Source organism: Myotis davidii, unplaced genomic scaffold, assembly GCF_000327345.1.
Source record: "Myotis davidii unplaced genomic scaffold, ASM32734v1 scaffold363, whole genome shotgun sequence".
Classification (NCBI taxonomy): domain Eukaryota; kingdom Metazoa; phylum Chordata; class Mammalia; order Chiroptera; family Vespertilionidae; genus Myotis; species Myotis davidii.
In genome coordinates, this window is record NW_006294069.1 from 3,058,590 (window position 1) to 3,071,198 (window position 12,609).

General features: G+C 41.2%; 1 protein-coding gene across 1 annotated transcript in view; it reads right to left on the reverse strand.

Moving 5' to 3' along the window:
* Positions 1–7,422: 7,422 nt before the first annotated feature.
* Positions 7,423–12,609, reverse strand: part of CRK (v-crk avian sarcoma virus CT10 oncogene homolog) — a 30,712-nt gene continuing 25,525 nt past the window's right edge. The window contains exon 4 of the mRNA XM_006768085.2: positions 7,423–10,707. Within this exon, the coding sequence (XP_006768148.1) occupies positions 10,570–10,707 (138 nt within the window). The 3' untranslated portion in view covers positions 7,423–10,569. The remainder of the gene's footprint in view (positions 10,708–12,609) is intronic.

Here is a 12,609-nt window from a genome sequence, read left to right on the forward strand (position 1 = left end):
AATACAAATTAGAGTATCATCAGGCTGGTATTTGAAGGTGAGGGAGAAGGTGAGCCAGACAGAGGTTTAGACTGTGCAAAAGCCTGGAGGAGAGAGTAGGTGAGTCAGGTAAATAGAAAGACAAGAAATTCTGTATGGCTAGAGTGCAGAGTACAGGAGGGAGAGTGAGGAAGGTGAGGCTAGACAGAGAAACTGGAACTTGAATATAAAGAGCTCTGTATCCCTTTGGGAGAATCTAACCTAATACATATTATAGGAAGTTCACTAGGGCTTCAATTTGTCAGAAAAATTAGAGGGGATAAAACTAGATGTAGGGGAATAGTTAGGATAGTTGTTGAGATCATCCAGATGAGAGACACATCAATTAGTTGCCTCCTGCACACCCCGCAACCTGAGGCCAGGGATTGAGCCTGCAACCGAGGTAGTTGCCCCCGACCAGAATTGAATCTGGGATCCTTGTGTCCAAGGGCCAATGCCTCTATCCCTGAGTCAAACTGGCTAGGGCAGAGGTCAGCAAACTCATTAGTCAACAGAGCCAAATATCAACAGTACAATGACTGAAATTTCTTTTGAGAGCCAAATTTTTTAAACTTAAACTATATAGGTAGGTACATTGTTATTAACTTAATTGGGGTACTCCTAAGCTGGCCTTTGCTAAAAACATTCTCAATCTGATTGAGGTATGTTTGCTGAGGTCGACCCCTTCCAACTCTCCCACCCACACTCCTCTAGTATACTTGTTTCAGATAGACCAGTGTGGATGGGAGAGTTGGAAGGGATCGACCTCAGCGAACGTACCTCAAAACAATGTACCTCCCATGCACTGCGTCTCCTTTCGCCCGCCCGACCAATGTCCCCTTCTTCTAACGCCACTTCTTCAAAATAGACTTGCCCAGGCCAAAAACCGACTTCTGTGCATAGGCCACGAAGTTTCAATCGCACTGTACGTGCACACCCACACGTGGTATTTTGTGGAAGAGCCACACTCAAGGGGCCAAAGAGCCGCATGTGGCTCGCGAGCCGTGGTTTACCGACCACTGGGCTAGGGCAACCTGACTTTTTATATATATGTTTATTATCAAAATGAAAAAAAGGAAGATTAGAAGGTGGCTAATTGTTGAGGAATTTAGGAACTAGAAGGTTCCTCGAGATGGAAGAACTGGGCTTTGGGAAAACAGTGAGAGAACTGAAGACTAGAAATTGATGGTCAGAAAATAAGATGTTTCATATTCCAGGGATGTAACAGTGCTAGACAATGGAGCTGAGATACTCAAAAGTGTGAGGCCAAACTGGCAGATGGGTCACCCCAGATGATAACAGACATTGGGGTAAAGAAAGACTGTGAACCAGATGTCAAAATCCTATATAATAAAAGGCTAATATGCAAATTGTCCCCTCAACTGGAAGTTTGACCAGGAGTTTGACCAGGAGGCGGGGCTGGCCAACTGCCCGAGGCCCCTCCCCCTGCCCAGCCCAATCAGCCATGATCAGGTGGGCCAGACCCCCACCCATGCACAAATTCGTGCACTGGGCCTCTAGTCTTTAATAAATGAGAGGAAGATTGGTTGATAACTGCAGAGGGTAGAGAGCCTGACAGGATGGATAGCATGAGCTACAAAGATGGAATAGAGTCCAAAAATGAGGGGTCAGGGAAGAGAAGACTCAGAATAGCTTGAAGATGCCAGTAACAAAATGAGACTTGGGGCAATTATCAAAGATGACAGGAATGCAAGCTACGGAATGAGCTGGTTGGCCCCAACTATCCTGATACGGATTATTTATGCTTCAGAAGAGATTCAATTCCACTGGAGGAAAGAGCAGCAGCCCTGCAGCAGTGCTTCTCAGAAGGGCAGGACAGGGATAAAGTTGCCAGATTTAGCAAATAAAAATACAGAATGTCCAGTTAAATTTCAATTTCAGGTATTACATGGGACATGCTTATACTATTAAAAAAAAAAAAAAGGTTAGCTGGCCCTCGCTGGTTTTGCTCAGTGGGTGGAGCGTCCAGGTCCCAGGTTCAATTCTGGTCAAGGGCACATGCCTGGGTTGCAGGCTTGGTCCCCAATGGGGGGCATGCAGGAGGCAGCCGATCAGTGATTCTCTCTCATCATTGATGTTTCTCTCTCTCTCTTCTCCCTTCCCCTCTGAAATCAATATATATATATATATATTTTAAGGTTATCTGAGATGCATAAAGCAGCTTACTGATTTCTCCAAAGCTTTGGCATCGTGTGGTCCTAACAACCTGCTAGTTGGTTAACATCTCACCTCCCTAATTCAACTTCCTTGTGTAAGTCAGAGTAGGCTAACTGCTATTAATCATAAGACCTTAAAACATAAAATGGTTGAACAGAAGTTTATTTTTTGCTAGCTAAGCCAGAGTCCTTCTCCATGCAGTCATTTAGGGCTCTAGTGGATGAAGGCCCTGGGTGTCATCTTTATTCCAGCGAAATGGAAAGAAAAAGCATGTAGAAGCACCTATGGAAGGTTTCTATAGGCCAGGCCTGAGAGTGGTATGACAATTCTGCACAATCCATTGGCTGAACTCACACAGTCATAGGTAATGGCAAGGGAGTATGGGAAATGTAGTCGAGCAGTGTGCACAGGACAAAGACAACAGGGAATTGAATAAGCAATCTCTGCCACATCCTTTATGAGATCTATCTGTGGATTCCATAAAGTTCAAAAGACTCTGGATCAATAACCTTTGCTTTGGAACAGACACACATTCACACACACACACACAACACATCCTAATTGCTACAGAAAACGTGATTAAGAACAGAATTAGGGCCCTAACCGGTTTGGCTCAGTGGATAGAGTGTCAGCCTGTGGACTGAAAGGTCCCAGGTTCGATTCTGGTCAAGGGCATGTACCTTGGTTGCAGGCACATCCCCAGTGGGGGGTGTGCAGGAGGCAGCTGATCAATGTTTCTCTCTCATTGATGTTTCTGACTCTCTATTCCTCTCCCTTCCTCTCTATAAAAAATCAGTAGAATATATTTAAAAAAAGAAGAAGAAGAACAGAATTAGCCCTAGCTGGTTTGGCTCAGTGGATAGAGCGTCAACCTGGGGACTGAAGGGTCCCAGGTTTGATTCCAGTCAAGGGCACATGCCCAGGTTATGGGATCGATCCTCAGTAGGGGTTGTGCAGGAGGCAGTCAATCAATGATTCTCTCTCACCATTGATGTTTCTCTCTCTCCCTCTCCCTTCCTCTCTGAAATCAATAAAAAATTTTTAAAAAAAGAACAGAATTAAAGATCATCAGTCATTCCTTTTGTTCTAGGTATTGCAGGGTTTTTGATAGCCAAAGATGGTACCTATCCAATAGTATCCAATAGATCTCATTAAAAGGGTCAAAGGACAAGTCCATTCTGTTGCTCCAATTTTAGCTGCTAGCCCATCAAGTTGTTGTTTTATCTTTCCATTACAATAAAATTTACCACAAATCATTCCAAAACAACAAATATTTCCCCTCAGTTTTTGCTTATGTAAATCAGTTGCCATGACAACAAAAAAAAAGATTGTCCTTGATCATATGCAGAGCTTGCTAAAGAACAAGAAGTAACTAGCTGGTACAGTCATAAACCTAATCCCACAGGCATGCCTAACAAGGGAAATGAGAAACTGGGGCAATTTTTTATTCAAAGAAAAAGTGAAAGTAGAGGAAGGACCCGATTCTAGTGGGAGAAAAGATGTGTCCAAAAATTTTAAACCACATCCTCATTACATTCTTTTTTGGGGGAATGGGATCTGGGTTTCTCCCTTTTCTTGTTATATCACAAGACACCAAAAAGGATTTGGGCCCAAGACTCAGGCCCATTCTCTTTGCTTCCAACCTACCTTGATATTAGGATGGGTCATGCCCTTCACCATAATGCAGAGAGAGAATGCGCAAGGACCCTGCTCCTGTTGGCTGCCTTCCTGACTGGCTGCCTCTGAGATCTATATTATGAAACCTAAGTAATAACAGGACGAGTAATTACTTTGAATGGTGTGTAGGATATACTAAGCTACCTTCATTACAATCGGCGTTTTAGGTCATGGAATTCAGCTAAAGTTAGAAATTAAAAATAAGATCCAAGTGAATAATATTCATTGTGGGACTACAGCTCCCTTTTAAGTAATCCAGGCACCTCCCTTTCTATGGAAAAGGAAAAGGGACATGGCCACAGGGAAACTCCTAAACCCTTGAGACAGGGCTTTGAAAAGCATCTCTTGTTTCTGCAATGGAAGGACCTTTCTAATTGGGTTTTACTCTGACCAATATTAAAATGAACCTACACTCACTCAGGCAGGGAAGCTCAGTTGGTTAGAGTCACTCCTTAATACCAGGGTTGCCAGTTTGATCTCCAGTCAAAGCACATACAAGAATCAATGAATGCATAAATAAGTGGAACAACAAATTGATGTCTCTCTTCTCCTCTAAAATCAAAATAAATTAAAATGAAACTACACCCTTTGAGCATACACAGGACCAGAGATGTAGGATGGGGAATGGGGAGGAGGGAGCAGCTGAGAGGTAACCAGCTAGGTCCCTGTTACTATCCAGCACTCAGTCCTACTGAGGAAAATATTGATTTAGCAAATATGTGTTGTCTATTGCAAGCCAAGTTCTGTGCTGGGCTCTGGAGATGTAATGATGATTAAATCAGATGTAGCTACTGGAGCTGATTTTATAGTCTGAGAAGATGGAATGTAATCATCAGAGAAATATATAATTACAATCTGAGAGGAGTGCTGTGAAGGCAAATGATGTGATGATTTTAAATGGGATCTGGGGCTTCAAGGAAGGTATCTCTAAGGGAGGGACATTTGAACTGGAATCAAGAGATAAAAGTTGTGGGAGGGAAGGTTCTTAGAATGGGGAAGGCTTGCCCATCTGAGAAGCTAAAAGGAAAGCCTGCCAGGAACACGAAGATCTAGATAGGTGAAAGAAAGGCCATCACTTCTGTGTAGGCCATCCTCTGGAATGCAGATTATGATCAAGACGAAACCATTAGAAAGCTTGTTTTTTAAAAAATTCATTTCAGCCGAAACCGGTTTGGCTCAGTGGATAGAGCGTCGGCCTGCGGACTGAAAGGTCCCAGGTTCGATTCCGGTCAAGGGCATGTACCTGGGTTGCGGGCACATCCCCAGTGGGAGATGTGCAGGTGGCAGCTGATCGATGTTTCTCTCTCATCGATGTTTCTAACTCTCTATCTCTCTCCCTTCCTCTCTGTAAAAAATCAATAAAATATATTTTTAAAAAATTCATTTCAGAGAGGGAGAGGGCGAGAAACATCGATGAGAGACCATTGATCAGCTGCTTCCTGTACGCCCGCCCTCAGGCATGCAACCCAGGCATGTGCCCGACCAGAAACCAACCTAGGAACCTTCATTCCACAGGCTGACCCTCTATCCACTGAGCCAAACCGGTAGGGCCCATTAGAAACCTTTTTAAGCAAGTAAGTTCCATGATCAAGTGTGCCTCATGGGAAGATCATCCTGGTTGCTTTGTAAAGAGCAGATTGGGGGAAGTGAATGAGGAAGGTTATTGTAGAGGTCCACAGGAGAGACAGTAGCTACTTGGGTGGTAGTGGTGAAGGTCTACAAATGTGCAATAGGGAATATTTTGGAGGTGGAGCTGACGAGACGTGGTGATGAATTGGTTGTTGGAGGACAGGGATGGCTATAAATGGGCTGCCAACTTTAACATTAAGCACAATAATCAAAGCTAATGTTTACTTAATGTCAGGTATAATTGGGCAACGAACAGGGACATTCAGTTGAGGTAGCTATAATCCACACCACACTCTGGTCTGCACGTTTCAAGCTGTGGGCTTAGCAAGGGCTGTGTCCACACAGAAGGGGTGTCTTTTTTCTACTGGTTACTCACAAAATGGTGCAGTCTATTCACCAAGCTTTGTGACCTTGACCATAACACTTAAGTTCAGAAAGTCACCAGGGCCCCAGTCAGGGTTATGGATATGGTTTTTGTCCTGATACTCGTGGAATGCAAGATTCACAAAGGCAGAGTCTATTCCACAGGAGCTACCACACAGAACGACTGTAATCTGATCAAAATTGTTAATCATTGAAGCACCCAGATAGCCAACAAAATATGGAATCAACCACCCCCCTTTGGCGATAATGGATTAAAGAGTAACTCCTTTCTGTGGCAGTAGGTGTACTTGAATTCATATGTCTTCTCAAAACAAATAATTACAAAATGATGAGTGAGGTTAAGACTGCTGTCACCCCAGTGTTGGTAAGCTCTGGACACTGGCAACACAGCCAAGGCAGCCAAGACATTGTTAGAACCCCCAGCTATAAAGGCTTCATGGGAATTCATAGTTAGGCCTGAAGCCTAGGATCTGCAAAGGAACCTGCACGAAAAGGCAGAGTGCAGTACACAAAACACTAGGGTATCCCCAACGTTTCCAACTAGCAGTTATTATACCCTTATGTAGTACCAAATTCATTTTAACTCTCGGACTATACTTCCCAAGCATAAAGGTAAAAGGAGGGACCGGTCTGTGACCTCACCTGTGCTCCACTTTCCTAGTTTCCTGCTGGTACTCAGAACCTTGGGGAAGCTCATATACCCCACCAGCTTGAAATGAGGCTAGAAACTCCATGAAATTCTAAAGGGAACAGGGGGCTTTGAACCAGTCAACCTCCACATGGCTAATCATTCCTTCCCACTCCCAGAAGACTAAAATGTTTATACTCTTTCTCATTTGAAGTGGGAAGACAAAGAAGGTCTGCCTAAGCCAGTTAACATTTGAACATCTAGTCAATATTTGAGTGCCCACTTCGGTAGGGTTCAATTAAGGTCTAAAATCTAAGTAAACCAGGCCAACCACAGAAATATCCCCTTGACCAAAAGCAAGCCTGGCAGCTCATTTATTTCTGCTTGCTTTTGCTCTGTATTCAGAGAAGATCCACAAACACTGCTTTCTTTTCTTTTTGAACCTCACCTCTTTTTTAAAAAAAATACTTTTATTGATTTTTAGAGAGGGAGAGGGAAATATCCATCGGCTGCCTCCTGCATGCCCCCCACCACGGATTGAACCTGAAACTCTGGTATGTGCCCTTAACCGGAATCGAACCTGGGACCCTTTAGTCTGCAGGCTAACACTATCCACTGAGCCAAACCAGCTAGGGCTGACTCTCACTTCTTGATAACTAGTTCTTTTATGCCCCCTCACCTTATTTCCCCATTTCTTTTTCTTCAGGATATGTGTGGCAGCCAAGCTCCAAACTCTTACCCTCCTCCTGCCAAACTTAGAACTACTTTAATGTTTTCTTTTATGGAGGGGCCTCTTCTCTCTTCATATCTGTAAGAGGAACAGAACTTAATCTGAAGGTCAGGGTCACAAAATATAAGAGCTGGTATGAGCACTCCAGGCTATGTAAAGGAACCCAACACTCAACATATTTTTTAAAACAAGACTTTGGTAGTTTTATTTTTTTTACAAAAAGTTGAAACATTCTTAAGTCACCTTGCAGTTAAGCTTGTGTATGCCAAAGTTGACTCTCTTTGGTGTAGGTTCCTTTATTTAACGCTGGGTTGACACTCTGCTATTTATAGCAATAACTAGATGTGTTCTGGGTCCGAGGGAGAACACAGTATAAGTAACTGGCAAAGACTATCCTTTTCATTTTAAAACTTCAGCACCCATACACAATACAAAACTATTTTAGAGTATTATGTCAATTTTCGGTATATGTACTCACACACTTTATAATTATCTACCCTGAAAATGTGCTACTTAAAAATATCGGGGTATTTACACTAACATTCTAAAAACCTATTGTATAACATCCAAACCTCCTTTTCTTTATATCCACATATAAACCATTGATGTTCTCTGTTCAGGTCATTCCAAATTTCCAATCATTATATAATAATCTTCTTATATTCCCCTCAATTCAGTATTTCATGAATTTTGGAGACCCTTTAAAACATCACCAGTGATTAATCCCAGCTTTAATGAGTATCCACGGAACAATTGTTTCTCATTACATGATTGTAGACTGAGTGCACACATCTCTTATTCCCTAAGCACAACAGATGTAGCTCTTTTGTGAAAAATATTCAAACATTACTTTCTTCAAAAGATCACCAAGCCAAATATTTGGCCATATTTTTATTTACTACATATACTATAAACATATACAATACATGCTACAAAAAAACATTTTTTCAAAATCTTACTGTCAAGAAAGTGTATAGTGTTATAATACAATGGCACATGTTCATATTTTATTTCAAACTGGTTTGCTTGTCACCCATTTCAAACCATTAATAATGAAATGTTACTTAAGGATAATTAAAAATTATCTATTTGCATTATTAACAATAAACAATTCCAACAAATTAATAAGAATGAATCATATCCAAAAACTGGGCTTTTGCAGAAATGATCATATTATATAAAATATAGCAGCCAAATTCAGTTTACTTTGCTTTGTGACAATGTACATATGCAATTGAATAGGACTCTAGTATTTGTTTTTGGAAGATATTTTTAAGAAGTCCTTTGATTTCTTAAGGTCCAACAACTACCACATCCAGCCAAATCCAACCCAACAGTTCATATAATGGCTTTGGACAAGCCATCATTAAGAAATTCTTATGATTTGGGTAGAGGTGCATGTTCCACTAATATTCCATAAGATGAAAATAGACATTACAGGCCAATATCATAATGTCAAAGGCAAAAGAAAATACAAATATTCAAAGCAGTGACAAGGTTTCTCTACAAATATTTTAGATGTCATACTTTCAGAAAAACAAGATTTCATGTGTACTGATTGAATTTTACAGTATCTGTGCTCTAACTGAAAATTTGACAGAGTAGTCAGGTGGAATTAAGTCTAGTATTGCAAATTTGTTCATTCAATATTGAGCACCCACTGTGTGCATAGCACTATGCTAGCATTTAAAAAGTCGAGTATTGATGTCTTTATCAAGCATTACCTTAGTGTGAGGTAAAAATACATTAAATTAGCGTCAATGCATTAGTTTACTTGTGGTAATGTATGTAATCCTGTGCCAGCTGGCTTCCCTGTGCCATATAATGAGCTTCTACATTCCTCTCATTCATTCACACAAACATCTGCACATCAATTGTGCCAGGCATTGTGCTAGTCGCTGGGATAACATGATTTGGTGCACACCAAAAAATGCAAATTAATCATTACCTATGCAAAAGAATTAGAAAGATACATTTCTTTTCTAAAATGAGGCCCTAAGCTAAATATAAAATGTTTTTATTGGTTGTATCATACCATATACCAGTTAGTGCCTTCCTAGGCTGGAAGCTAGCTTTGAAAGTTTCATATTACAGTCTATATAGCCTAGATCATTTTTGGTCTCAGAAATCTATTTTTTGGAGCACCTGACCCCATATAAACCATTCTGTACTTAAAAGGATTTGTAAACTAAACTTGAACATAAAGACCCAAAACTGAAGGCAGTTTATAATGTACTTCATGCACTATTCTGGTAATGTGAAATGAATAATACCTAAGTAATTCATGATTGGTTCAAACATTTTTCAAAGTGCTAACCCTATCCCCAAACTCATGTAATTTTAACTTGACTTATACAAGTTGCACATAAAGCAAAGGGCAGAATTTGGCCACACAACCTTCTATGGAATATTCTAGTGATTGGTCCTTCCACTCCAAGTAGAAGCTAAGAATTCCAAAGAATCCGGAGAAATGTCCCTGCTGGATCCCATTGTCAGGAGTCCATTTAGCTGCAATAGCAGTGTGAATCTACTATGACCCCTTGAGGAAAGCAGAGAGCTGAGTTTGGCTGTCCACTCAGTGAATCCAATACTGGCTTAAAGCTATGCACTGAATAAAGTGCTCTGCACATCCTGCTTGTCATCTGGAATGAAAATAAACACTTTTCATGAGAATTAACCTATCTTCGGAAAAGGATGACAAGGGTTCAAAGAATCCCAAGAAAAAGTATGAAGCATTGACTTAGAAGGAAGAAAATGCCTTTAGTAGTGTCCTCAGAAATCTCAGGATTTGAACTGTCAGAATGAGTCATACAATGGTCATGTTCTATAAATGAAAAAGCAATCCCACTGGGTATAATTCACACAGTACATGATTACTTTCTGGGGGTGAAAGGGAACAGTCTATTGCCATTTGATAAGATGGTTTCAGAGTGAAAAAAAAAAGCCATTGGATAAATCAGGGTAGGTAGTGTGCAACACTTCTCTCCTGTCCATCAGTTTTCCACAGGTTGACTTGCATTGCCTGAAGAAAGGAGGCAAGATACCCACCTGTCCCTCTGACAGACTCAGGCATAGCAGCTACCACCTAAAATGTCCAATTCAGAAGTTAACACACAAAGCCCTCCAGTTTTGTACCCTGAACGTGGTAAATGGAACTAGGGATGTAGTAGTTCAGTCTAAAAATGATCACAGGTAACAGAACACTTATATAAACTAGACTGTGTTTGACATCTGTAAAAAAAAAAAAAATGTATAGATGGCAACTGAAAAGGAAAAAAAAAAAAAAGGATTGTTCCCATCTGTCAGCAAAACTGTTGAGCTATACTCAGCTGAAGTCCTCATCAGGATTCTGTTGATCCAGCAGACGAACATGTGTGAATGGGAAGTGACCTCGTTTGCCATTACACTCCCCTTCCCACTGACCATTGACATTAATCTTCGTAACCTTTACCAGCTCACCGACCTGCAAGAGGAGAATAAGGAGAGCAATTTATTTCCAGTTATGAATGAAAGCTGAAACTCTAATCTCTGATTAGGCATACCCTGCCCACGATTGCTCTAGGGCTGACATTACAGAAATGGCTATTTGCTGCCTCCCAAGCCCCAGCCATCAGACTGATTACTTGTGGTTAATGCAGGCAGAAAGAAGTGATTTTAGCAGTGCAGAAAAACACACAGAAAATAGAAAGGATCCTAGAAAACAATACTTTTTGGAAATATCAAGTGTTGATGAGCAAGCCCAACTATAGTGACCTACTGTTCCTTTTCTTTGTTTCCACTACCTTTAGCTTCCAGCCTGCCCACAAGCTCTGGCCTAGGAAAAGAAATCCATGTCCTCCCCTAACTTCCCACCCAGGCATACAGCAGCAGCACAATCTCCCAACCCACTCTCATACACATATCCTGGCCGATTTACTACTTATAGAGCAGAGGGCAATCACAGGAAGCATACTTCGCTTGGTTTCAGAAAATGAAATGTTCCCACCACTTCCCTACCAAGGCAAGGCTTTCCCCATTTGGGCAGGTATCAGCCAAAATTCCAAATTCCATCAGCTCTCTGCAAAGCCCCCACCTTCTTCACCAACCTCACCCCTACCCCACCATATACTGGCAGACTTCATTGCTTCCTCAATGCCACTTGGTACCTGTTCAGTAATAAGGGAACATTTATAAGAGGACATCTTGTTTTTTTTAAAAATATATTTTATTGATATTTTTACAGAGAGGAAGGGAGAGGGATAGAGAGTTAGAAACACAGATGAGAGAGAAACATCAATCAGTTGCCTCCTGCACACCCCCTACTGGGGATGTGCCCACAACCAAGGTACATGCCATTGACCGGATTCGAACCTGGGACCTTTCAGTCGCAGGCCGATGCTCTATCCACTGAGCCACAGCGGCTAGGGCATGAACATCTTGTTTTTGCTTCTGTTATAAAAAACTTTCTGTTGCAACATCAGATATAAAATTTTGCCTTAGTCACTTTGGCTCAGTGGATAGAATGTCGGCCTGTGAACTGAAAGGTCCCAGGTTCAATTCCAGTCAAGGGCACATGTCCGGGTTGTGGGCTCAATCCCCAGTGGGGGGCTTGCAGGAGGCATCCAATCCATGATTCACTCTCATCATGGATGTTTCTATCTCTCTCTCTCCCTCTTCCTTCCTCTCTGAAATAAAACTATATTAAAAAATAAAATAAAAAATAATATTTTGACAATCTAGGATATACCTCTATTCTGCTATGAAACTAAGACGAGGTCAAAAAAAGAAAAAAAACAAACAAACGAAAAAGAAAAAAAAGAACATAAGGTCAGTCTAGCAAATAGATTCATCCTGTGGCAAAATAATAAACATTTTGTTTAATATTTGGAGGTAAGGCCCCAGATGTCATTAGACTAAAGAACTTATAACTATCTTTTGCCCTGGCCAGTGTGGCTCAGTTGGTTGACCTTCATCCCATGCACCAAAAGGTTGCTGGTTCGATTCCCAGTAAGGGCACACGCTGGATTGCAGGCTCAATCCCCAGTTCAGGGTGTGAAGAAGGCAACCAATGGATGTTCCATTCTTCTTTTTTAAAAATATATTTTATGCCCTGACCAGTTTGGCTCAGCGGATAGAGCATCAGCCTGTGGACTGAAGAGCCCCAGGTTCGATTACGGTCCAGGGCATGTACCTTGGTTTGTTCCACTCTTATACTGATGTTTCTCTCTCTCTAAAAATCAATTAAAAAAGAAAAAGAGCTTAGAAGTATCTTTTATCAACATTTAAGTTCTGAGCATACGAGTGGTTTCTAAGCATAACTGTTCATTTGGTTTTACTAAATTAATAACTACTATTCATTGAACGTTCATAAAGTACTGTAGAGAGT